The 27,026-nt window shown below is 50.4% G+C and overlaps 1 protein-coding gene across 2 annotated transcripts; it reads right to left on the minus strand.

Moving 5' to 3' along the window:
* Nucleotides 1-26,716, minus strand: sox10 (SRY-box transcription factor 10). Of its 2 annotated transcripts, none has more exons than XM_069909397.1 (3): nt 25,885-26,716; nt 9,691-9,935; nt 1-4,716 (listed from the first exon to the last, which is right to left on the minus strand). In XM_069909397.1, the coding sequence occupies exons 1-3, from the start codon at nt 26,274-26,276 to the stop codon at nt 4,007-4,009; spliced, it is 1,347 nt and encodes a 448-aa protein (XP_069765498.1). In that variant the 5' UTR covers nt 26,277-26,716; the 3' UTR covers nt 1-4,006. The 2 variants fall into 2 exon arrangements, with proteins under 2 accessions (XP_069765498.1, XP_069765497.1); XM_069909396.1 differs by having other exon boundaries at nt 9,679-9,935.
* Between the last annotated feature and the right edge of the window lie 310 nt (nt 26,717-27,026).

Consider the following 27,026-nt stretch of genomic DNA (forward strand, 5'->3'; position numbering starts at 1 on the left):
GGGGGGGGGGGGGGGTTGGGTTGGGGGAGGGAGCTTGGAGTTATCCCCTAAATGATTCAGGCCGCGCACACCATTATTAACAAATCTCCCTCTGGCCTGTGGAGTGGGGGGGGGGGGGGGGTCCTTCACCAACTCCCCTGGGCCTGACACCATGGTTGCAGAAACAATAAATAATGTTAGAAATCCCGTGACATTGTGGTCCTCCTTCCCCTCACCCCACCCCCCCACCCCTTCAAGGATCCGCTTGCAGATCCCCCACCCCTCCCATGGCCAGAATCCCAGACAGGAGAAAAGCTCCCCTTTCAATCAGTATCTTTGGAAAAGCAAATGGGGCAAAAGACAGAACAAATTCCTTTTCTTCCCCAAAAATCAAATTAGGGTCTGAGAAATAAAAGTTAACACACATGCAGACACCAACACAAGATCTCGCCATCTACTTGCTTGAATAAAGATTTCAGTTTGCCTGCATCAAAGTTCCACACATTGGATAAAGCAATATGTACACCGATCCCAAAATCTTCCCTGCTCTTTCTTTTTTTTTCCTGAAGTCTTTCTTGGTAAGCCATAGAAATTGCTCTTCTTTCCACACCAGCTGAGGTCATGGGCACCAGCAAATCATTTGTTCTGGAGCAACTGCCAAACCCAGTTCTGCAGGTGAGAGGATCCAGGTTTTCCCAGCCCCTCTGTGCAATGGCAGGCTTTGGTTAGAAGAGGAGCCTGGAAAAGGGTGGGGTTATTCACCGCAGAGCAGAAGAGCAGGAGGAAATTTGAGATAAGCGCTCAGATTTGTGGGTCTTTTTCCAGGGGCAGGAATGAGCTGGGAGCAAAAGAACACACTCATGATGACAGGTCGAAGCGCTGGAGAAAAGCAGGAGATCGTTGTCTTGAGCCCACTCCCAAACTGGGACGCACCGTCTGCAGAGGCAACTGAACCAGTTTCAACCGGACCTTTCAAAAGGGTAATTGCAAAAGGACTCACTTCCATGACTGTGAAAAAGGTGGGTCCGATTGAAGAGCTTTAGACACTAAATAGGCTTCTCCTGTACTACAAGGACCTCCATCCTTCCATATATCAGCCCGAGGGGCTTGGACGTGTCCATTTGAGTTCATATCACGGGGTGGTTTTCAACCTTTTTCTTTCCACTCACATTCGACCTAAGTAATCCCTATGCCATGTGCTCTGTGATTAGTAAGGGATTACTTAAGGTGGGATGTAGGTGGAAAGAAAAAGGTTGAAAGCCACTGTTTTAATCGTCCCTCATTGACTCGTTATGTGCGCGGTTTCATAACTCCAAAGGAAATGGGCCAATGACAATTTTTCACAAGCAAAATATTTCAGTAACAATCAGGTCTAGAGCAGTGATTCTCAACCTTCTCTTCCCACTCACATCCCCCCATAAGCAATCCCTTACTAATCACAGAGCACCGATGGTGTAGGGATTACATAAGGTGGAATGTAAATTGGGGGGAGGGGCCGTTTGAAAACTACTGATCGAACTGAATATCAGACAAAAGGCTGGAACTTGGAAGTGCTCGAGGCTGACTCAACATGGGTGAGGCATCAAAGCGGTAAAGCTTCACTATCTGTCTCTGCCGCAGGGTTCAAAAGGCTGCCAAAGATCCAGGATTCGGGCAAGGAGAATCCTGCCGTTAAAATTAGGATTATTAAATAAAATATATTCAAAACAAGCGACGGTGTTCCTTAAATGCTACAAAAATATATAAATATATATCATACCCTTACCACAACTGCCAAGTGTTCCAAAGATTGGGCTGTAGGACAACCAATGCACCCTCCATAGCAAATGGTGATCTGGTCTCACCCTTGGGAGACACGGAGTCTGATTTGGCCCATCTCTTGGAAAAGAGGCCATTCATTTTGAAGGTGGAAGTTTCTCCTCAAGACTTATCGCCGAGTGATACAGAGCCTATCTAATTATCCCCAAGAGGATTTAGGGCAGGAGGCCAACCAATAATTCTCATTCCTTTTCGAATTCCAAAAGTGGCTTTTCTGGGAGAATGAGCAATAACATTATGGGGGCATCATCTGAGTCTAATGTCAGCAACCTTCCTGAGCAGCGCACCAGTGATCGAGATTCGAATCCGGCACTGTCCGTAAGGCGTTTGTGCTGCATCTGCGTGGGGTTTCCCTGGGGGCTCTGGTTTCCTCCCACCATTCGTACTGGGTGGGGGGAGGGGGTCGTGGGTCAATTGGCTGCAATTGGGCCAGAAGGGCCTGTTACCGTGCTATACGCCTACATTTGAAATGAAATAAAAAATCTAAAATTCTGTTCATTTCGTGGGACGCACATACCTCTGCCAAGTTCACCCCAATGAAGGCTACAACTTCAGGGCTGGAATCACCAATTATCCAAATCAGGGAAACAGAGCAGAATGCCTGACCTAATGGACAGAGAGCGATTTAAAAAAAAAATGACCATTTGGTTATTTCACAAGCTCTATCCTTGAGACAAACTTTGACGAAACTGCCAGTGGTAGGGTTTGAATTCTCAGTCTTTGGACCATGAATCCCCCAAAAAATAAATTAAGCAGTACTTTGTTCAACTTTTAAACATCCTATAAAGCTCCCTCCACCTATATGCTCAAGGAGATCTGTGATGTGGCATTTGTACCTGGATTAAGCCCTTCTCAGGCCGAACCCAAAAGGCGTGACCCAAGCCCGCCAGAAAATCCCCTCGGCCCAGAATCGGTGACTCCTGTATGCTCGGAGGAGGCTTCTTCCCCTTCCATTCTGCGCCCCATCGCGTGACCGTCAAGGCAAGAAATAAACCCAAGAGAAATATCTGCGTTGCTGTCAAAAGATCCCCTGCATCGTTTCTCGCAGATCTGTCGAGAGCTCCTGGGAGATTCATCTTTCGTCCCTGGGTAGTTTCTATTTAAACCAGGAAGGGCTGCCAAATGGACGATTACGCCTCCTGAAAAGTCTTGAGACCATTGTTTGGTCCTGCAGAAGGGGAAACTAAACCACCTGCTCATCCTCCATTAAAAATGGACCAAATTAAAGCACGCCTCCCCAACAAACTGTCCAGATCAGAAGTAAAAATACAATGCTGGAGAAACTCAGCAGGTCAAACAGGGTCCTTTATAGAGCAAAGATAAAGATACATCACCAACGTTTCAGGCTTGAGCCCTTTAAGGCTTTTGACCTGTTGAGGTTACTCCAGCATAGTGTTTTAACAGAGAGGAGGAATCTTGCCTCTGTACATTTTACACTGAAACCTTCCCTATTCTTTCTGTCCCCAAGTGTGTACAAGGTTGTCCACCCCACCAGGCCACCGTGGCAGTCACACACACACACACACACACACACACACACACACACACACACACACACACACACACACACACACACACACACACACACACACACACACACACACACACACACACACACAATGTTAGCAATGGTGAGGAGTGGGCCCTGGTTCACACAGATTTGAAAGCAGCTTCAAACAAAACTAACAAGGGCACTACTTGCTGGTTGAAGCAAAACAGGCCATTCTGAAGGTGGGAAGCCCTCACTTGGGCAGTGTGACATCTTGGGTAAGTGATGGGTGTCACCTCACCCTGCGGGTAGTGAGCAGGGAGGGGGTGGGGAGGTCCTATCTTCAACGCTTTGAGGGCTTTTTTTTCATCTTATTGAGGGGGTTTTCTGGAAGATTGCTTTATGTTTCATTTTCCAAGAGGGTGGGGAAGAGCCCTCGGGCGGGAGTAGCAAGGCAGCGGGAGGCAAACGGCGCTCGCTGGGGCTTTGCCCTGCTTGCTGAGGCTTTGCCCCCCGCTTTCCTTCAGTTGCACTGCGGGAGGTCCTGGCAAGGCAGCCCATCCACAGGCTCCATCTCCTGAACCACACATATGGAGTTTTATCGCATCATCTGTCATTATTTTTTTCATTTAAGTTGTGTCTTGTGGTGATTTCAGTTCCCCCTCTTGTGCAGAAGGTGGACGGCCCGTGGTTGGCGGCATGGAGGGGGTAGGGGGGAAGTTACGGGCGGGTGAGCGTCGTGTAGACAGGCTGCTCCCAATGTGTGGGGCTGCGGGACTGTGGCACTGACTGCGGCTCACCGATGGATGTGTAGAGCGGGCGCTGTGAGGCGCCCATGTAGGAGAAGGCGGTGTAGAGTCCCGAGGCCTGGGAGGATGGGCTGTAGTAAGGACCGGCGGCCTGGTGCTCGGGGTAGTCGAACTGCGAGCGGCTGATGCCGGGGAAGGCCGCGCCGTAGTGAGGGAGGCTGAGGGAGGTGTAGGCGATGGGCGCCGAGGAGGAGTGCTGCGGCTGCTGCTGCTCTGTGTAATGAGCCGGGTGGGGCTGCTCCGTCTTGATCTGGGCCTTGGCCGACTCGGCCGGGCCTGAGGTCGCCGAGCCACCGGTGTGCTGCTTGGAAATCCAGGCCGAGTGGCCAGCCGCCAGCGCCCCGCTGAGCCCGTAGCTGCCGCCGTAGGCCGTGGCCCCTAAGCCTTGACCGTGGCCCGGGTGCCCGTTAGGTGGCAGGTACTGGTCGAACTCGTGCACATCGAAGGACTCCATGTTTGACATCACATCGTGGCTCAGGTCACCGATGTCCATGCTGCCGAAATCCAGGTGTGGCTTTCCCCCCTCCACTAGTGGCCGGCCCTCGCGCTTCCCCTCTGCCTTGCCTGGCTGCATCTCAGTCTTTGGGGTGGTGGGGGGAGTTGGGGGGCCATGGTTCTGACCTGTGGGTTAAACAACACCAAATCAACAAAAGTAAAATCCTTCAGGAATAGAGAGGACAGAAATCAAGGAGTGAAACACCAAAGTCCGCAGACACTGGGATTGAAGTAAAAATACGACGTTGGAGAAACTCAGCAGGTCAAAGTGTCCTTTATGTACCCAAGGTAAAGATACAGAACCAATATTTTGGGCTTGAGCCCTGTATCCAGGTACGAGTAAAATGAAAGCAGGCACCGATACATAATCAACGTTCAAAACGTACTGGGAATTATAGGTCATTTTGGTGAATTAGGTGGCACGGGCTTGTGGGGCCTATCGTACTGTATGTCTAAATTTAAAAATGAAAAATTGGGCATGAGCCCTTTATGTCAAGATATCAGCAAAATGTTGACAGTCAGCCGAACTCCAGCAAAGATGTAAAACTCGTGTTTCGGGCTTGAGCCCTTCGTCAAAGTATCAGCAAAATGGAAGGAAACCAAGTAGGTTTGGGAGAATTCATGCCACGTCTGTGCAAAATCCCAATTGCATATGGAGACTGTTGTTGGGAAGAATGGGGGGCAATGGTAAAAGTTTCTTGGATCCCTGAAGTAACACAGGACAGCGAAGATTTTGCTTCCTGAACACTTTTGGGTATATTTTATGGATTTAGGGTTTCTGATCATGAACACCACATTAAAATTTTCCTTTCATGTACTGTTTTTTTAGATCTAACCTCTTTCCATTCAAATTTCTAACATGCAAAACCATGAAGTTCAACATGTCATTGAAAATTCATTTTCTGCATTCGCACTTGGGCTTCTTCCCTGCTGATCTTGGTGCCATTAGTGACGAACACAGTAAAAGGACACTGCAACCATGGAAAAACAGTATCAGGACAACTGGAATCCATCAATGTAGGCCGACTATTGTCGGACACTGACATGAGTTCTGTTTTTACAAGAGAGGATACAAATAACCTCCCAAGGATGTTGGGAAACATAGAGACTAATGCAAGGGAGGAACTGAAAGAAATCAGTATCTCTAAGGACATGGTCTTGGGGAAATTGATGGGATTGAAGGCAGATAAATCCCAAGGGCCTGATAATCTACATCCTAGGGTACTCAAGGAAGTGGCCATTCAGATTGCAGATGCTTTAAGAATTATTTTCCAGAACTCGATAGACTCAGGATCAGTACCCATGGATTGGAGGGTAGCTAATGTTACCCTACTATTTAAAAAGGGGGGTAGAGAAAAAGTGGGGAATTATCAGCCTGTGAGCCTTACATCAGTAGTGGGCAAAATGATGGAATCCATTATTAAGGATGTAATAGCGGAGCATATGACTAGCAGAGAAGGGATCGGACGGAGTCAACATGGATTTACAAAAGGTAAATCGTGCTTGACAAATCTATTGGAATTCTTTGAGATGGTGACAGGTAAAATAGATGGGGGAGAGCCAGTGGATGCGGTGTACCTGGACTTCCAAAAGGCCTTCGATAAGGTCCCGCATACACGACTGGCTTCCAAAATCAAGGCTCATGGGATTGGGGGCAAAGTATTGATGTGGATTGAGAACTGGCTGGCAGGTAGAAGACAGAGAGTTAGGATAAATGGCTCGTTTTCTGAGTGGCAGGCGGTGACCAGTAGGGTACCACAGGGATCTGTACTGGGACCCCAGCTGTTCACAATTTACATTAATGATCTGGATGAGGGGATTGGATGTAATATCTCCAAATTTGCAGATGACACCAAGCTAGGAGGGGTTGTGTGCACGGAAGAGGGGGGTCAGGAAGCTCCAGTGTGATTTGGATAAATTGAGGGACTGGGCAGATACATGGCAAATGCACTACAATGTGGATAAATGTGAGGTTATCCATTTTGGTAATACAAACCGGAGGGCAGATTACTATTTGAATGGCAATAGATTAAGAGATGGGGAAGTGCAGAGAGACCTAAGGGTACTTGTACATCAGTCTCTGAAGGCGAGCATGCAGGTACAGCAGGTGGTTAAAAAGGCAAATGGTATGTTGGCCTTCATATCAAGAGGGTTTGAGTCTAGGAACAAGGATACCTTACTGCAGCTGTACAGGGCCTTGGTGAGACCCCACCTGGAGTATTGTGTGCAGTTTTGGTCACCTTATCTAAGGAAGGATGTTCTTGCAATGGAGGGAGTGCAGAGGCGATTCACCAGGCTGATACCTGGAATGGCAGGAATGACTTATGAGGAAAGATTGCGCAAATTGGGATTGTACTCACTGGAGTTTAGAAGATTGAGAGGGGATCTCATAGAGACATATAAAATTCTGGCAGGACTGGACAGAATGGATGCAGATGGGATGTTTCCAAAGGTGGGAAAATCCAGAACCCGGGGCCATGGTTTGAGGATAATAGGCAAACCATTTAGGACCGAGATGAGGAGGAATTTCTTTACCCAGAGGGTGGTGAATCTGTGGAATTCATTACCACAGAGGGCAGTAGAGGCAGGTTCATTAAATATATTTAAGAGGGAATTAGATCTATTTCTTCAGTATAAGGGTATTAAAGGTTACGGAGAGAAGGCGGGGACGGGGTACTGAACTTTATGATCAGCCATGATCTCGTTGAATGGCGGAGCAGGCTCGAAGGGTCAAATGACCTACTCCTGCTCCTATCTTCTATGTTTCTATGAGAGGCATCAGATGCGGAGTACAAACGAAAATCAGCGGCAAACCATTAGTCAGTTGAACTAACGCTATGCGTCAGCATCATTATGCGATTAAACGTGCTCAATTCAATAAAAGTTAATATTTCTCCAAATTCCTACATGATGCAGCAAATCTGAAATGAACTTTGTGTACAGCTTGAAGTTGTCTCTCATGATCCCCAATTTTTTTCCAGGAAGCAAACCTTTTGGGGGAAAAAAAAATTGTTGTCCAGTGTTATAAAGCGAGATTAGGAAACATAGAATTTGTCACCCGTGGAATTTTGAAGGTCAATGGATGGTTTGATTGAAGAGCTGATTGGAGACCCTGCTAGCTGTGGAATCTGAACATTGGAGCCTGACTTTATAGGAGTGAAGTTTAAAAACAACTTTTTCAATCACAATGGACTTTTGAACCTCTTCCTTAAATGACAATTTTTGTTTGATTCATTGTAAATTTTAATTCTGAGATAGATAGCTTCATACTAATGGAACAAGGAAAATGTGTTTCAAGAAACTCAGCCACATATCAGCCATGATCTTATTGAATGACACGACAAGTGACATGTGACAAATGGAAAAGTGCACGATAAACGCAGTTCAACACCACCTACACAAGTTACCTTATTTCTCATAAGACAGCAATAAGAGGCCATGAATGTTCCTTCCAAGCAAAGAAGTGGTGCTTCATAACTGGGGGCAAGAAAGACTCTAGTCCTTGCTTTGGCACATACGTGCATCCAAACCATAAGATTGAAGGGTGTCCGCTTCGAACTGAAACGTGGAGGAATTTCTTCAGAGTGGCGAACCTGTGGAATTTGTTGCCATAATTGGAGGCCGGATCACTGGGTGTATTTAAGGCAGAGATTGATAGGTTCTTGATTAGCCAGGGCATGTTCGGTTATGGGGAGAAGGCTGGGCAGTGGGGCTAAAAATGGATCAGCGCACGATTAAATGGTTCGGCTGAGTTGATGGGCTGAATGGCCTATATGGTCATCCCATATGGGAACAATATTAAAGCAATGAGGGATTACGCCATGGATCGAAAGATCCCTTTTGGAACAGCGACATTTTGGGGCCGTATTACAGGTCACCAATATGTTTTTCTGTAATAAGCAACCATTCCTATCTTCTCAAATTCTTTTTATAGTCAAGAGCGGTGTGGAATACTCTCCACATGCTTCAACAGTGCACAAGCTTAATGCTATTCAAACTAGTCCTTTGACTGGTATCTTACCCATACCCTAAACATTATTTCCCTCCAGTGCCAGCACACAGAGGGTGTAGTGTGCTTTTACCTGCCATTACTCACCAAGGCAACACCAACAATGGCCCCCAAAACCAGTAACCTGGACGGCCAAGCAGCGGGCACAGAAGGTCTCCCATCTAGGCCACGCTGTCTTGGAACTTCCTTCCATGTTTTGTGTCTGAAGGAGCGCCCAATCCTACAGCACTGGGGAGCACCTTCATAACGTGCCCTGCTGCCATACAGTGTTGCTACACTTTTTCCAAATGTCCTACCCAGGAATGCTACATTCTATAATAACAAAAATTGGCAGCAAAAGGAATTCCAACCATAAAAACATACGAAGCAGAAATAAATTAATGTTTAGATACAAAGTGTTAGTTGCAAGTGGGTTTTATCAGCATGTACAGGGCTTCTGCAGGGTCATAGTCAAAGAGGGAATTTAATAAATGGCAGTGGGTACAGGATAAAGATTTTTTATTGTGGGGTGGAAGAGAAGTTTAAGAGCTCCAACGTGGATAATTTGCCTCCTGCTCGCTTCATATAAATGACTAATTTCATAAAGGAACTCATTTGACTAATTGGTAGTTCTTAATGTGTCACCTATCTTCAAGACCTGAGTGCTAAATGGTCAGATTAAAAAAACATACCGAAATGCTGGGTGAACTCAGCTGGTCTTTTCAGCGTCCTTAGGAGACAAAGATATATTGCCGACGTTTTGGGCACGATCCCTTCCTCAAGGAATGAGCAGATAAACTTTCATGGTTGGGAAGGCAATGGGAGGAAATTAGATGTCAGATGAGCATTTTTTGGGGGAGGAACCGAACAAGGGTTTGATGGGAAGTTTATTTATTAATGTTGTACAGGTTGACTTGCCTGGATAGCGTGCAAAATAAAATTTAAATTTGCATCTCAGTATGCAGGACAATTCAATGCTCCTATCCTCAAGACTTCCTGCTGGTAATCGCTCTGGGAGAGTTCAAGGCCACTGCACACATTGAAAGTCAGGTGCGGGAATTTGCCTAGAGCCACGGCAATGCCAAAAGACGATGCATCACCTGTGTGCTCACCATGGCCCTCTGCAAGCGGAGAGCTCCCAGCTGTGCGTCCACGGTCCTGAGGCACAGCCTTGTAGTGGGGTTGGACAGAGGAGATGTGGCTGTCCTCCGGGTGGGCGTCAGCATCGCCCTGGCCGGGTTTCATGTTCTTCCGTCGGCGAGGTTGGTACTTGTAGTCTGGGTGGTCTTTCTTGTGTTGGGACCGCAATCGCTCTGCCTCTTCCACAAAGGGCTTTTTATCATTCTCATTTAGTAACCTGCAGAATATGGGGGAGAAAAATAGTTCTGAAACCCTTCAATTTTCATCCATACAATTGAAGAATAATGAAACCCTTGGTGCACGTTGCAAAATTATCCTATCGATCCCAGTTCTTCTCTTTCCCATCATCACAGAGCTTGAATCGCCTTCATAACTTTTTTTAATTAGAAATTTAATACAATTAAGAAATGTAAATTTTATAAATTTAACACGGTTATGGCCCTTTTGGCCCACGAGCCTGTGCCACCCAATTATACCTAAGTGACCTGAAGGGTGGGAGGAAACCTGGATGAAACCCACACTGACACGGGGAGAAGGTACTAAATAGCGCGGGATTCAAACCCCGGTCTCAATCGCTGGCGCTGTAACACCGCTGTGCTTACTGTGCTGCCCAGGGGTATGAGGAACATGGATTGGACTTCTACAAGACAGAAGATTGTGGGCTTGAGTCCCACTCCCATGTCTTAAGCACTTCCACCCAGGCCAATACTTCTAGCCTAATGTTGAGGCTACTCTTTGCAGATGATGCCGCTTTAGTTGCCCATTCAGAGCCAGCTCTTCAGCGCTTGACGTCCTGCTTTGCGGAAACTGCCAAAATGTTTGGCCTGGAAGTCAGCCTGAAGAAAACTGAGGTCCTCCATCAGCCAGCTCCCCACCATGACTACCAGCCCCCCCACATCTCCATCGGGCACACAAAACTCAAAACGGTCAACCAGTTTACCTATCTCGGCTGCACCATTTCATCAGATGCAAGGTTCGACAATGAGATAGACAACAGACTCGCCAAGGCAAATAGCGCCTTTGGAAGACTACACAAAAGAGTCTGGAAAAACAACCAACTGAAAAACCTCACAAAGATAAGCGTATACAGAGCCGTTGTCATACCCACACTCCTGTTCGGCTCCGAATCATGGGTCCTCTACCGGCACCACCTACGGCTCCTAGAACGCTTCCACCAGCGTTGTCTCCGCTCCATCCTCAACATCCATTGGAGCGCTCACACCCCTAACGTCAAGGTACTCGAGATGGCAGAGGTCGACAGCATCGAGTCCACGCTGCTGAAGATCCAGCTGCGCTGGATGGGTCACGTCTCCAGAATGGAGGACCATCGCCTTCCCAAGATCGTATTATATGGCGAGCTCTCCACTGGCCACCGTGACAGAGGTGCACCAAAGAAAAGGTACAAGGACTGCCTAAAGAAATCTCTTGGTGCCTGCCACATTGACCACCGCCAGTGGGCTGATAACGCCTCAAACCGTGCATCTTGGCGCCTCACAGTTTGGCGGGCAGCAGCCTCCTTTGAAGAAGACCGCAGAGCCCACCTCACTGACAAAAGGCAAAGGAGGAAAAACCCAACACCCAACCCCAACCAACCAATTTTCCCTTGCAACCGCTGCAATCGTGTCTGCCTGTCCCGCATCGGACTGGTCAGCCACAAACGAGCCTGCAGCTGACGTGGACTTTTTTACCCCCTCCATAAATCTTCGTCCGCGAAGCCAAGCCAAAGAAGAAGAATGTTGAGGCATTCCTGCTTTTTTGGAGGGGTGGAATCACTGCCTCCTCTTTCAGATGGAGGTTAAGAATTCTATTGCTGATCCTTCAACAGTTTGTTTCCAACCTGAATCTGAACCAATATTCATCCTGCAGCCTTTGATCACTATATTCAAAGTGCCTCGTTGACTACAAAGTGATTTGGGATGCATTGAAAGAGACAGGTCTCTTGTACCATTTTCTTTTCCTAGCTCTCAGGTAGTAGACTTTAGTGATATCTTCCACCACCCCCACCCCCACCCCCACCCCCCGCCAAATTCTCAAACATCCATCTCAGTGGCAACAGAACAGATTAAAGACAGGGCTCCCTAGTTTTTAAGCAAAGTGCAAATTTTAGGACACTTTTCCACACAGCAGAGTAGGTCGTGAAAGATTATGATGTTCCCAGTGGGCAGGATGACCCACCCGTGTGGGGATTTGGGGCAGAACCAGAAAATGAATACGAGAAGAAATGTTTCCATGCCCAAATTGTCCTGATTTGCAATCCATTGGCTGAAGGAACCAGCTTGAATTGTGGGCCTAAGTTCTGCATCGACACCTGAAGGAAATGGTTGGTGTTTTAAGTGCATTCAATAAATGAGAGGCGGCAGGACACTCATTTCATACAACAGTCGTCGGAATTCAGCAACCAACTTTTCTGGTTCTCATTGGTATCAAAGAATTTGTTTGCAACCAGTCTACAAGGTAGGGGCAGCTTTAATCTGAGTGGTGGCACAGTGGGTACTGATTTCTTTCAAGCCAGAAGGTTGAGTGTTTAATTGTCACATCAGAGACTTCTGCACATGAGACCAGCTGACATTCTGGCACAGCCTGAGGAATGGTTGCATGCATGACCTACCCTGCAGGAGATACTAAACAAAGGCTATGTTCGGTTGGATGTTCTCAAACATCAAGGCAGTTCTCCCCGTTCTGGCCCATTTTTATCGCTTAGCTAACATCTCTGAAAAAAGTTATCCAGTCGTTATCTTATTGAGCATCAACCAACAGCAATGTTTCCAACTGTAAAACAGTGACGACATTTCAGGAAATACTTCTGAGAATAAGCAATGCAAGCTATTCAAACTATGACCTTCAACCTCCCCTCTGATCAAGCTTAGGACCCCCTCATTCAGACCGGAAACACACCCATTGAGTTGCTCACATTGATCTCATGCATATTGGAATCCAGTGTTACAAAAGTTATGACATATCTAAACTTCCTGAACCAGGGTGGATCAGGTCAACCCAGTGTTGCCTGGTAGATGGTATAAACTGTGAGCTACACAGGTACACAGCCACTCAGGTAATTTCACTGAATATATATAAAGTAAACACCGCCACGCTCAATGGAACCTCTCAGATCCTCCCCCCGAGGGACAGTCCTGTATATCTAGAATAGCTCAGTCCTCATCTCCTCAGACATTCACTGGTGCCTCCACTTCTTTGAGGAGCCGCATTCGTTTATAGACTGGTGTCTCTCTCTAACTGTATATTAATTGGTGTCACCTCCTCTTCCTCCCCTTCTGGGAGGTACCTGGATGCTGGTATATCTCCCTTTGCCTTCTCCCTCAAACAAACCTGTACTTACTGGATTCTTAAGGCAATATCAGAACGCTAATGGCCATTTCTCAGATTCTTCTTTCCCAGAAGCTACTTCCACTTTGCTCGCGTAGAAGAGGAATATTGTCTGGGTCACTTTACGCCAATTTATCAGCGAGATAAAGATCCAGAGGTTATTCACAAGGAGCAGGGACAATGTTAAATGGGTGTGACCATAACAGAGGCAAGGTTGTTGTGCAAATGTTTTTAAGTGTTCAAGGAGCGTGGATTTGAAGAGGTGCAGAGTTCACGGGACTGAAGCATCTGAATATTCAGAGTAGAGAGGATATTCGGGAGAGCAAGAATGGCACAGCATGGTAAACAGACCGACTCTTGTAAACGTACTCAGAATGTAGTTGAAAGAAAAGTTTCCAAGAGTATCTTTCAGAATCTGTCTCAAGTCACTTTACAAAGTATATCAGGGTGGGGGGGGATATTCAGACGCACAACACGATCCCATAAACAACATAGGGGATCATCTGTGGCAATTATTGTGTCCAAATGATAACTATTGGCCAAAGAGGGGAAACTACTCTAAGAAATATTCTGCTGAGAGAGTAGACAGGGTCTTGGTTTAATATTGCACGTGACCGTGCAGAATTGACTGTACAGGATGAGCTGGAAACACAAACAAAAATATTCGGAGGATCCCAGCGATGCCCCTGGGAGGAGGGGGGTTGGGTGGGATAACGACTGGGCAGGTGTCTTACTCAGTGCTCAAGATCCCAAACAAGATCCCACAGTTGGCCTGCTTTGGAGACACACGTGACCGGTTTATCCTCCTGTTAACTCTTCAATCGGCTGTACCTTTGCGGCTAGATTCAGTAAAGGGACCAACATATCACATTCGATCATCTGTCCCCCTTCTCGGAATTTAGTTCTCCTCTCCCACACCAACTGCTCTTTGAAGTGGCTCCATCAGGAATATCCTTCAACCTGGGAGCCCTGCATCAAAACATAATACCTTGTTTACAACTGTCCAACACAGTAAACCATCTCAAAGGGAAGTTCCAGCTAAGCTTTCAGGGTGGAATCATAAAGCGACCAATCACCTATTTGCAGTGCTACAGTGCTAATTTTTTTTAAAGTGCCGGAGCTCACCAAAAATAGTAACAAGGAGGTGCTGGAGTGGCGCCCTGAGGTGCTGGGGCGGTGTCCCCGTGAGCCCTGGCAGCAGTGCACCCCCGCCTATTTGAGAGACAGCTTTTAAGGCCGTCTTGGGGAGGAGAGAGAGCAGGACAGGATGAGATCTCAGTACAATAAAAAAAACTCCAGCGGGTTCTTAACTCGGCCTGTGACATCACAGGCACTGGACTTCACTCCATTGAGGACGTCTGCACAAGTCAGTGTCTTAAAAAAGCAACCTCTATCCTCAAAGATCCCCCTACCACTAGGCCATGCCCTCTTCACTCTGCTATCATCAGGGAAAAAGGCACAGGAGCCTAAAGACGAGCACTCAGTAGCACAAGAACAGCTTCTTTCCAGCTGCCATCAGGTTCCTGAATAATCAATGAATCAAAGACACTGCGTTTCTTTTCGTCCACTATTATTGTTTATATCTATCGTTGAAAGATGGTTATAATACGAATGTTTTGCACTGTGACACCAAATTTCATGACTTGTTCGTGACAATAAATCCTGATTCTGAGATGGAGAATTCCAGAGATCAGACCCAGTCCGCTGTCGCCAGTGGTTTTCAATCAAGGCTTGCTAAGAGACCAGAATCAAAGGGACCAGTGTAAGCCATGAGGGCGCTGGCAAATTGGGCAATAAAAAAAATGTTGAATGTCGAACATTTTTATTCTCCTAAGCACCATTCTATTTGGTGCTGTAAATGCTAACCTCAACCCATAATGCTAAATTTAATTTAAATGAAATTTTTTAAATTCAGGCATACAGCCCCCATCCGGCCCATGAGCCTGTGCCACCCAGTTACACCCAATTGACCTAGAATCTCCAGTACATTTTGAATGGTGGGAGGAAACCGGAGCACCCTTACAGACAGCGCGGGATTTGAACCTCAGTCCTGGCCGCTGGCGCCGTGACAGCGTTGCTCTAACCACTATGCCAACCATGTCGCCCTAAAGAAAATTCTTTCAAGGGAGTAGCAGTCCATCAGGTCAGAGTTAATGGAAGTACTGCAATTGGGGTATGTGAGAGAGCACGCGTGCAGGAGTGTGCCCAGGGGTGAACAAGCTAGACCATATCCATGGGTGCGCATGGGTGTAATTTTATCACAAGTGATGCTTCACTGTGACTGGGTGATTCCACTGATGATGTCTGAGGGAGAAAAAGAGAAAGTTTTTATTTGAATGATGTACACACAGAGATCTGTGACCCTGAACGGACGCCAGCTGAGAATTCTTGTCCCATACTCCTCCACTCTTCTGCCAATTAATCTTAGCAAAAGTAGCCAGTTTCTGACATATCCAAAATTTACAACCACACATCAACCTTTAACCCTTACCTCTCACCTGGAAGTCGAAGCCAGACTGTCCCAATATCCCACTCAGATTCTAGCCTCAAATGAAATGACCTTCGGTTACATGGCCTTTACAGCGCCAGCGATCGTGACCTGGATGTCTATAAGGAGTTTGGACGTTCTCCCTGTGTCTGCGTGGGTTTCATCCGGGGGCTCCAGTTTTAACCCACCACTTGAAAGGCAAGTTAATTGGGTATAAATTAGGCCACACGGACCTGTCGGCCAAAATCGCCTGTTATCGTGCTGTATAAAAATTTAACTTTTTTACTGCAACAGCACACAATGTCGTGATGGGTTGGTGGAAGCATAGGACCGAACAGCACTGTGGACCATAACAGTTCAAGGCCGCTCATCGTAACCTCCTACGAGCGGGTAGCAAATGCTGGCCTTGCCAGAGAAGTTCACATCCTCAACAATAAAGAAAAAAATACACATGTCATTTCTGTGGGCTACAAACACTCCTGTGACGTCCTCACAAGGCAGGGTGTTCTGAAAGCCCTTTCCCACATCATGCCAACACCACAACTTTCTCACGTCAAACTTCTCCTCCGATGCCTTATCCACCGGTCCTCCCACCACTACCCCTTGCCCTTTCCTGTCGCCCACACCTTTCATTGCTCATCCCCTATTTGCTCCTTTGAGCGCCCGCTTTCTTCCCAGCCCCCAGCTCCACCTCTCCTTTCTGATGTCCCCAGCCGTCTCAACCCCCCGCCCAAATTCAGTTGCCCCCTCTGATCTCCTCAGCCCTCTCCACACTCCTCTCTGACCTCCCTAATTCTCCCACTCCCCAACCACTCAGCTCCCCAGCCCTCCCACTCCCCATGCTGAATTTTCCAACCCTCCCACACCCACTCTGAGCTCTGCAACCCTCCACCTTCCCTCTCAGATCTCCCCACCCACCCTCCCTCCAGGAACCCCTAGCCTTCCACATCTTGATCCACCCCATCCTGCCCCCTGCTGACACTATCCAACCCACTGGCTCCCATTCGAACGCTGGCCTGGTCTTAACCATCCCCTCAGACTCTCCACTTTCAGAAAGTTCTGCCCTCCTTAGAGGTATCCCCTTCACCCACACCTCAACAAGTTTCTCACATGCCAAGATGGCGAACTATTCTTCGGACCCCTCCATGCCCACTGCTTCCACCAGGGTTCTCCACAACCCTCCTCCCTACACACCCCTTCTCCTTAAAACCTTCTCCTCTCATCCCGGCCTTCTGCCTGCTCTTGATCTTCATATTTCCAACTGCCATCAACTGACTTGAATTCACTCCCCTCGCGCTCCACCCTGCCCCTCGCGCTCCACCCTGCCCCTCGCGCTCCACCCTGCCCCTCGCGCTCCACCCTGCCCCTCGCGCTCCACCCTGCCCCTCGCGCTCCACCCTGCCCCTCGCGCTCCACCCTGCCCCTCGCGCTCCACCCTGCCCCTCGCGCTCCACCCTGCCCCTCGCGCTCCACCCTGCCCCTCGCGCTCCACCCTGCCCCTCGCGCTCCACCCTGCCCCTCGCGCTCCACCCTGCCCCTCGCGCTCCACCCTGCCCCTCGCGCTCCACCCTGCCCCTCGCGCTCCACCCTGCCCCTCGCGCTCCACCCTGCCCCTCGCGCTCCACCCTGCCCCTCGCGCTCCACCCTGCCCCTCGCGCTCCACCCTGCCCCTCGCGCTCCACCCTGCCCCTCGCGCTCCACCCTGCCCCTCGCGCTCCACCCTGCCCCTCGCGCTCCACCCTGCCCCTCGCGCTCCACCCTGCCCCTCGCGCTCCACCCTGCCCCTCGCGCTCCACCCTGCCCCTCGCGCTCCACCCTGCCCCTCGCGCTCCACCCTGCCCCTCGCGCTCCACCCTGCCCCTCGCGCTCCACCCTGCCCCTCGCGCTCCACCCTGCCCCTCGCGCTCCACCCTGCCCCTCGCGCTCCACCCTGCCCCTCGCGCTCCACCCTGCCCCTCGCGCTCCACCCTGCCCCTCGCGCTCCACCCTGCCCCTCGCGCTCCACCCTGCCCCTCGCGCTCCACCCTGCCCCTCGCGCTCCACCCTGCCCCTCGCGCTCCACCCTGCCCCTCGCGCTCCACCCTGCCCCTCGCGCTCCACCCTGCCCCTCGCGCTCCACCCTGCCCCTCGCGCTCCACCCTGCCCCTCGCGCTCCACCCTGCCCCTCGCGCTCCACCCTGCCCCTCGCGCTCCACCCTGCCCCTCGCGCTCCACCCTGCCCCTCGCGCTCCACCCTGCCCCTCGCGCTCCACCCTGCCCCTCGCGCTCCACCCTGCCCCTCGCGCTCCACCCTGCCCCTCGCGCTCCACCCTGCCCCTCGCGCTCCACCCTGCCCCTCGCGCTCCACCCTGCCCCTCGCGCTCCACCCTGCCCCTCGCGCTCCACCCTGCCCCTCGCGCTCCACCCTGCCCCTCGCGCTCCACCCTGCCCCTCGCGCTCCACCCTGCCCCTCGCGCTCCACCCTGCCCCTCGCGCTCCACCCTGCCCCTCGCGCTCCACCCTGCCCCTCGCGCTCCACCCTGCCCCTCGCGCTCCACCCTGCCCCTCGCGCTCCACCCTGCCCCTCGCGCTCCACCCTGCCCCTCGCGCTCCACCCTGCCCCTCGCGCTCCACCCTGCCCCTCGCGCTCCACCCTGCCCCTCGCGCTCCACCCTGCCCCTCGCGCTCCACCCTGCCCCTCCACGGAACACCCTGCCCCTCCACGGAACACCCTGCCCCTCCACGGAACACCCTGCCCCTCCACGGAACACCCTGCCCCTCCACGGAACACCCTGCCCCTCCACGGAACACCCTGCCCCTCCACGGAACACCCTGCCCCTCCACGGAACACCCTGCCCCTCCACGGAACACCCTGCCCCTCCACGGAACACCCTGCCCCTCCACGGAACACCCTGCCCCTCCACGGAACACCCTGCCCCTCCACGGAACACCCTGCCCCTCCACGGAACACCCTGCCCCTCCACGGAACACCCTGCCCCTCCACGGAACACCCTGCCCCTCCACGGAACACCCTGCCCCTCCACGGAACACCCTGCCCCTCCACGGAACACCCTGCCCCTCCACGGAACACCCTGCCCCTCCACGGAACACCCTGCCCCTCCACGGAACACCCTGCCCCTCCACGGAACACCCTGCCCCTCCACGGAACACCCTGCCCCTCCACGGAACACCCTGCCCCTCCACGGAACACCCTGCCCCTCCACGGAACACCCTGCCCCTCCACGGAACACCCTGCCCCTCCACGGAACACCCTGCCCCTCCACGGAACACCCTGCCCCTCCACGGAACACCCTGCCCCTCCACGGAACACCCTGCCCCTCCACGGAACACCCTGCCCCTCCACGGAACACCCTGCCCCTCCACGGAACACCCTGCCCCTCCACGGAACACCCTGCCCCTCCACGGAACACCCTGCCCCTCCACGGAACACCCTGCCCCTCCACTCCACGGAACACCCTGCCCCTCCACGGAACACCCTGCCCCTCCACGGAACACCCTGCCCCTCCACGGAACACCCTGCCCCTCCACGGAACACCCTGCCCCTCCACGGAACACCCTGCCCCTCCACGGAACACCCTGCCCCTCCACGGAACACCCTGCCCCTCCACGGAACACCCTGCCCCTCCACGGAACACCCTGCCCCTCCACGGAACACCCTGCCCCTCCACGGAACACCCTGCCCCTCCACGGAACACCCTGCCCCTCCACGGAACACCCTGCCCCTCCACGGAACACCCTGCCCCTCCACGGAACACCCTGCCCCTCCACGGAACACCCTGCCCCTCCACGGAACACCCTGCCCCTCCACGGAACACCCTGCCCTCCACGGAACACCCTGCCCTCCACGGAACACCCTGCCCTCCACGGAACACCCTGCCCTCCACGGAACACCCTGCCCTCCACGGAACACCCTGCCCTCCACGGAACACCCTGCCCTCCACACCAAACCCAACCTATATCACATCCGCAGATCAGGGAGGCACTCTAGAGGTCTGGCGCACTGAGCCGCACTTTGCCGAAGCCAGCACTCAGACACCTCCTCTTATTTACCTCTTGAAGAAGACCCAACCCAAAAAAGATCAAGCCACCATCCCACGCACTCTGAACTCATCACATCTAGTCATATCCCTTCCACGGCCTGTCTGTTAACCCAAGACTGCCCACTTTCACCTCCCTTCCCAAGATCCAACTATCCTGGTTGACCCATCGTTCTCCTGCCCCACCTGCCATCTGCTTACCTCGACTCCATTTCCCCCCCCAATCCCTCCTCACCTGCATCTGCGTTACTTACATGCCCTCCATCACCTCAACTTCCAGTTCCCTGAGCTCAACCATATCATCTTCACCATGGACATCCCATTGCCATGCACCTCCACTGAAGGTTGCAAAGCCCTTCAACTCTCAACAACACAATCAATACCCCTCCTCCCCACTGCTGGCAGAACTTTTTCTCACCCTCATAGTTTTCTCTTTTGACTCATCCCACTTTCTCTGTCAAAAGGTAACCCCGTGGGTCCCAGCTATGCCTGCCTTTTTTTGTTGGCAATGTTACGTGCCTACACAGGCAAGGCCCCTCAACTCTTCCTCTGCTATGTTGATGAGCTGCCTCATGTGCCCATGATGAGCTCATCGACTTTATCCACTTTGCTGCCAACTTCCACCCCGGCCTCAAATTCATTTGGTCCATCTCTCGTAACACTCCCTCCCCTTTCTTGATCCCTCTTTCTCCAACTCAGGTGACAAGCCCTTGAAAGATATTTTCTACAAATCCACTAACTCTCACAGTTACCTCAACTACACCTATTCACAGTTTGGCCACCTATAAAGATCCTATTCCTTTCTCACAATTCCTTCGTCTCCTCCCAGAACAAAGTCTTTCATGCAAGATCATCCAAGATGTCCTCCTGCTTTAAAAATCTTGGCTTCCCCGCTACGGCCATTACCTCGGCTCTCACCTGCATCTTCTCTATTTCTCGCACATCTGGCCTGCTTCCCTTTGCCCCCACTCATGGACAGGATATCCTTCCCCCTTAGTTACCAGCCTCCGCATCCAACGTAGCCTCCACAGTTTCCACCACCTACAACGCGATCCCACCACCGGAGACACCTCTTCCCCTCTCCTTCCCACTCTGCCTTCTGTCGGGGCAGCTCCTACTGTGACTCTCTTGACCACTCCACTTTCGCATCAATTGCTCCCTTGGGACCCACCCTGTGACTGCAGGAATTGCTACACTTTACAGTGACACCTCCACCCCCCTCCCTCCCCCCTGTTACTCAGGGCCCCAAATTGTCCTTCTGTGAACCTGCAGGAGTCATCGACTACATCTGGTACTCTTACTGTGGGCTCCTCAACATTGGAAAGACTGGACGGAGATCGCTTTGTGGAGTGCCCTCGCTTTGTCTGGCCCAGTGGCCGCCCATTTCAATTCCCTGCCCCATTCCCTTGATGGCATGTCTGTCCATGGTCTCATGCACTGCTGGACTGAGATCAACTACAGATTGGAGGCACAACGTCTCATGGCATTAACATCGATTTATTTCCTCGATCAATTCTCAGCCTTTTCTCACTAACCACGTCCAATTACAGCCATTTCTGTTGGCTTGTGCTCCTCCCTCAGTCCTTTCTTCCCTCTTCTCCTTTATTCAGGTCCCTGCCTACTTTTTGCTCATACTTTGATTAAACGTTGAAGACCTACCTATGGTCGCTGCAGGACCTGTTGAGTTTCTGCACCATTGTTGCATGTACCTGTATCTACAATCACAGTACCTGCAGACTTTTCTTGTTTTGAACAGTTAAACTGACCTGGTTGCCTGATCTAACCAGTACTAGGTGAGAGTTCCCCTGTTCTTCGGAAACAGTAGCAACCTCAACATTGATGCAAGGGGGGTCACCAACCACAGCTAGCGGAGAGTCCATGTTCATGCGTACATCTGGGCAGTGCGTTTGCAACACTTCAACAACAACATTCACCTACAGATTCAGGAACCTTCTCAAATAAGCACGGACACCCAGCCACTTAACATTGGCGTATAAATAACGAGTTAGGTTTTAAGGAGACAAAGTTGGAAATGGAGGGTCTCAGAAGCCACCATGGCCGGTGGAAGGATCAACAATTCAGTGTTCGAATCTCTCAGGAGCTGGAGTTTGGAATGCGGGATGGTAGCCAGGGGAGTTCTGCGATAGTCACAGCTGGAAGCCTTTTCCCTAACTCACGATGGACTGTGAGGGAATTTAAGGAGGTGATTAAAGGTACTCCTTGACTTGCCACTTATGTGACTTACATCCATCTGCACTTACAACCGAAAATTTGTTAAAAATAAAGAAAAAATATAACATTTACATGGATTATGTTGTATTTGACAAACTATAACAGAGATACAAGGCATGCAAGAGCCAAAATATACATACTTACTTTGTCAGTCAGCATCCTGGGTCCGTAAGCTGGGCACGGCCATCTTGATTCCCATGCGCATGGGGAATCAAGATGGCCATATCCAACCTACAGACGCCAACTAACAAGGTAAGCATGGACCAGAATGTGGAAAGATTTGCCAAGGATGATCGACAAACAAGTTGTTATAGTCATATCCACGATGAAAAAAAATGTATCTAAAAAGTCTTCCATACTCCATGCGCGTGGGCAAAATTCATTCATTTCGAGATATGACCGATTCTTTGGTCCTAATTATGGTCGAAAGTCAGGGAGTACCTGTGTATTTTAAAAAAAAAATTTGGATAGAATCCCATTGCCTATAGATGAAGTAAAGACCCCTTGTCAAAATTGACATGGGTGAGATCGTATCAGCCTTTTGCACATTCACATTTCCCTATTCAATTATGTTCTGCTTCGATCATCCCCGTCGTCTTCAATCCAGAATAAAATTCCAAGATAGAAAAGGACAGGGAAGATATGCGACAGCTGGATTCGTGCAACTGGACTCTTTATCCTAACATCCTCCCTTTTCCTGTATACCTTTCCTGGCCACGCCTATCTCACCATATGTACTTGGCCCATCCCCAGCCAGGACGCACAAGGCAGCAATTGAATCCCTGACGACATCACCAACCGCGAGAGGTTTCAGGAATTGTCAGCACGAGCCAGAGATTGGATTTCTGTCTCCAACTCAGTGCCAGACGCCAGTTACATTTTCCCGATTATAAATAGCTTCAGGTTTATTTATTTTTTTTTGGTGAGCAGTTCAGATCCCACCCCAAAATCTCCCCCTCTTACAACCCCCATGGTTTTTTCTTGCTAATCAGGAAGCTTGGGTGGTCATCCTGCTCTTAGCTCCAGAGTGTGGGCCAACTCTGTGCCTGAGCCCAGGTGGATAATTGGAGAGAGGAGGATAGAAAAGAAGGTGACCAGAGAAAATGAACACACTGGCACTCTTTTTCCTTTTACAGGGAGGAATTACTTTCCCTCTCTCTCCATCCCACCCATATCAGGAGTAAACATCTGCAGACACCGTGGTTGAAGACACCGTGGAGAAACTCAACGGGCCAAACAGCATCCTTTATATAGCAAAGATACATCACCAATGTTTTGGGCTTGAACCCTTCATCAAGTGGTGAGTTCCACCACACAGCACCTAATAGCCCAAATATGCCTGAGACTTGTCTGATCTGGGAAGCTAAGCCGACGCAGGACTGGTCAGTACTTGGAGGGGAGGCCAGCTTGGAACACCAGATGCTGTAGGTTTCGGTGAGGGGCGCTGGGCAAAGTGGCGATTCTCTGCCTGCCTTGTCGGCCAAAGTCAAAGAATCTCATGCACGTTACATTCTAAATGTAGAATTACAGGACAATAATGGAACCTTTATCAGCACTGTTTTCTATCCTCACCTGACTACCTCACTAGAACCATACGATGTGATAATACTGGCAGTTCGGCGACAGCAAGCAGTGCAGATGAGAAGAAACGACAGATGCTGGAATGTTGAGTGAACAGAGAAGCTGGAGGGGCTCAGCAGGTCAGGCAGTATTCACGGGCAGTCAACAACTCAGGATAAGACCACTTATTTTGGGTCGCGGCCCAAAGGATTGACCGACTATTATCCTCCATGGACATTGCTTGGGTCACCAAGACCCTTCTACTTCTCTCTGTTGAGTACAGAGGTGAGCACTCACCACGCATCAAGGGTGTCCTTAGGCAGCGCTGGGGAATGTGCGTGCCAAGTGAAACAAGTCTGCATTTATACACCTTCTTTACTGTTGCGAGGTGTTCCCAGGTACTTCAACAGTGTATTCAAAGCAAAATCCAAGGTCAACAGAAATTAGAAGACGCTTAGGCAGAAAATATAAAGTTTAATGTTAAGTGGTGTCTTAAAGGGAGAGACGGGGTTTTTGGGAATTCTGGGGCACGGCCATTAGGCATCGAGGGGAGCAAATACATCTTAAAGCGCTCAATTGAAGCGGAGATCTCAGAAGGGTGGAGGTTGTAGAGACAGGGAGGGGCAAGATAGTGATAAATGTGAAAAGAGGGATGATTTTTTTAAATCATTGCATTCATTAGCTTGGCATGGTGCACAGATGAGCAGCACTTGGTGTACGCCAGGACATGGGAAGCAATTTTGGACAAGGTCGACCTTGTGTGCAAAACAGGCGTTGGAACGGGTGGAGTGGGGGAGAGAGGGGGTGGGGGGGGTTGGAGACTACAGATCCATCAGGATCAGAAAGAACAAAACTTCAGATTTCACGTGGAGAATTGTGCCTTTATTTCTGAATTTTGTGATACAAGCTTTCACTCCACCCAAGTTGCATGGCCAACATAATCACGCGGAATGTAGGAAGCTCAGCAGACAATTTGTACACAGAAACTAGCAATATGCTTGCTTTTCAGAAAGGTTTCCTGCTGGTTAGACATTCACTTGAACAGCACTAATTCCTTTGCTTTGGTGAACAATGCAGTGAGGGATTTTTTTTTGAGTCTACAAAGGCGACCGATGGCACTTCTAAACCAAGATGAAGCATCACCAACAGCGCAGCCCTGCCTCAGCACTACACCGGGAAGGCCAACCTCACTGGGTTATGTGGTGAAGTGGAATCCAAATCGAACAAGGAAGAGAGCTGAACCCACCCCCCCCAAAAATCTACTGTTGTCATCCCGCAGCAGGTGTAATGAGGAGGGTATAAAGACCACGAACTATTTGAAGCAATCGCTTGGCTCTTCACCATCAGAATGGACAAAAGCGCCATGCAGCGAGCACCAGGAACTCAGCTGGAGTGGTGGGGTCCAGGAAGAAGACCCTTTCGCCAGCGCCTCCAAGGGTCGAGGCAGCAAGTCGCCGAGTTAGTGGCTTACACATGCACAGTTCCCCAGGAGACCAGCCCCACCACAACCTCCCACTGTCCAAACAACCTTTATCCACCCCCCAACCCGGAGCATCTCTTGCTGGATGACCATTCTCAAATCACTTGGCACCAGGATTACTTGCAAAAATCCAAGAGTAATGGCCACAAGGTGAAGGACACTCCTCCTCCCCCCCCCCCCCCCAAGGGATGATTTCCAGGTCTTGCAAAATTCTCTGCGACATCACCAAGACCATGTCATGGTCATGGGAGGCCCGTTTCTCTGACCACCCCCCCCCCCCATCTCTCCATCATCCACCTTGGGCATCTCGGACGAACGCCCTCCGCCCCTTTCACTTGTTCTCTGCTCCCCTCCTCCCGTGGTCTTCTGCTTCTCACTCTCTTGCCACCCCTCCCTTCCTGCTCTCTTCATCTCTTGACCCCCCCACCCCAAATCACCCTCCAAATCTTCCCGCCCCCATTCTAAATCCAGGCATCCGAACCTCATCACATCCCCCCGCCCCCCCCCCCACCCCATCATCAGAGGGGGATTTTCACAGAGGTGGATTCAACAGACAATCCTGTCCCAAATGCATCACCTCCCGATGATACAAATCAACTTTTTTGGACAAAAAAGTGAACAGCAAGAAACTTCTGGACCAGTTTATCAAAACTTTTCGCGCAGCAGCGCTCGGTTTAAATCAACGAGTAGGCAACATAAGGACACATTTCTTGGGCGTTCAGGTATCAGTTTTGCTGCTTTTATTATCTGGAGAATCGACAGGCAAAATGGTATTTTCGGCCACATACTTAACATCTGAAAATTTGACATTAAATCCAGGATTTAAAGCCCATCATGAAACAGGGTGACAAGTGCGCTCTGAGCTCCATTTCAGGGTTTGTTAGACAGGATGGTAAATTGAGGTTCTCGGGGGAGGAGGAGGGGGGGGGGTTGTTGGGAGGTGGTGGGGGGAGTTGTTGGGAGGGAAGGGGGTGTTGGGAGGGGGGGGGTTGTTGGGAGGGAGGACTGAGGGTTCTTTTAATTTAATTTGCTCCCAAGGACTCACCTCCAGAGTTTGCCTAGTGTTTTGCTGAGTTCTGCGTTGTGCAGATGTGGGTACTGGTCTGCCAACTTCCTCCGCGCCGCCTGAGCCCAGACCATGAAGGCATTCATCGGTCTTTTTACATGAGGTTTACTCTTGGACGATCCGTTGACCCGGACAGGCATGGGGACCAGGGTCCAGTCGTAGCCTTCCAGGACTTGGCTCACGGCCTCCCTGATGCACAGGGGGAACTTGTCCTCCTCGCTCTCTCGCTTCCCACTCCCTTCCTCGTTGCCGGCCGCATACTGCGACTTCTCTTCCCCGTCCGCAGCGAAGGGTGGGCTGGGGGACAGGACCGAGTCGCTCTCAGACCCCCGCGGGCTGGCCACGTCTGAGACACTGCGATCATCCGTCATATTTCGCTCTTCCAATGTGCCCCCAACGCTCCAGAACAACACCACCCTTCGGAATTATAGGGGGTTTTAATCCCCCCCCCCGGCCCCCCCAAAAAAACTTTCCAAAACTCACTCACAAAAGTCTGCAGGCGCAAAGAACGGGGGCGGGGAAGAAGAAAAATCGTCTTTAAAAAAGTTGTCAAACTTGTTTTTGCAAGTTAAAGTTTGATCGCAACGTATCCAGAGAAACTTGGATTAAAAAAAAGTTTTAACAAAACTTTTCAAAACTCCCCTGATTTACATCGAACCTTTTTTTCAAAAAAGGTTTTAATTAAAAAAAAATAGAATTGATCCTGCTGCTGTAAGTCTCCGCTCGGTTGTAGATCTGCAGTGTTTGCACGACCATAGAACAAGCAAAAAGGAGGGGGGGGGGTGGGTGGGTGGAAAGAGAGTGAAAAAAAATCAGCGCTGCTCTGAAACTCACGTGAAATCTGACCAAAAGAAACTTTGGAGCTCTCTGCGCCCTCCCTTTAAATACGATGCTCGACCCCAAGGCGCAATCTCTCATTTCCATTGGCCGAGTCTCTGATGGACCTCCACACCTATTGGTTTCTTTCCTTTCTCCCCACCCACCCCCAGAGTAGGTGGGGGCCATGCTGACTCCTCCCATGGGGTTAGGACGGAGGAATTGAGCAAAAAAAAAGTTTTAAAGAAGCTTTGAGATTTGGAGAGAGAGAGAGAAAGAATTCGTCAAATGCCCATAAGCATGCC

The sequence above is a fragment of the Narcine bancroftii genome, chromosome 13, assembly GCF_036971445.1.
Source record: "Narcine bancroftii isolate sNarBan1 chromosome 13, sNarBan1.hap1, whole genome shotgun sequence".
Taxonomy (NCBI): Eukaryota; Metazoa; Chordata; class Chondrichthyes; order Torpediniformes; family Narcinidae; genus Narcine; species Narcine bancroftii.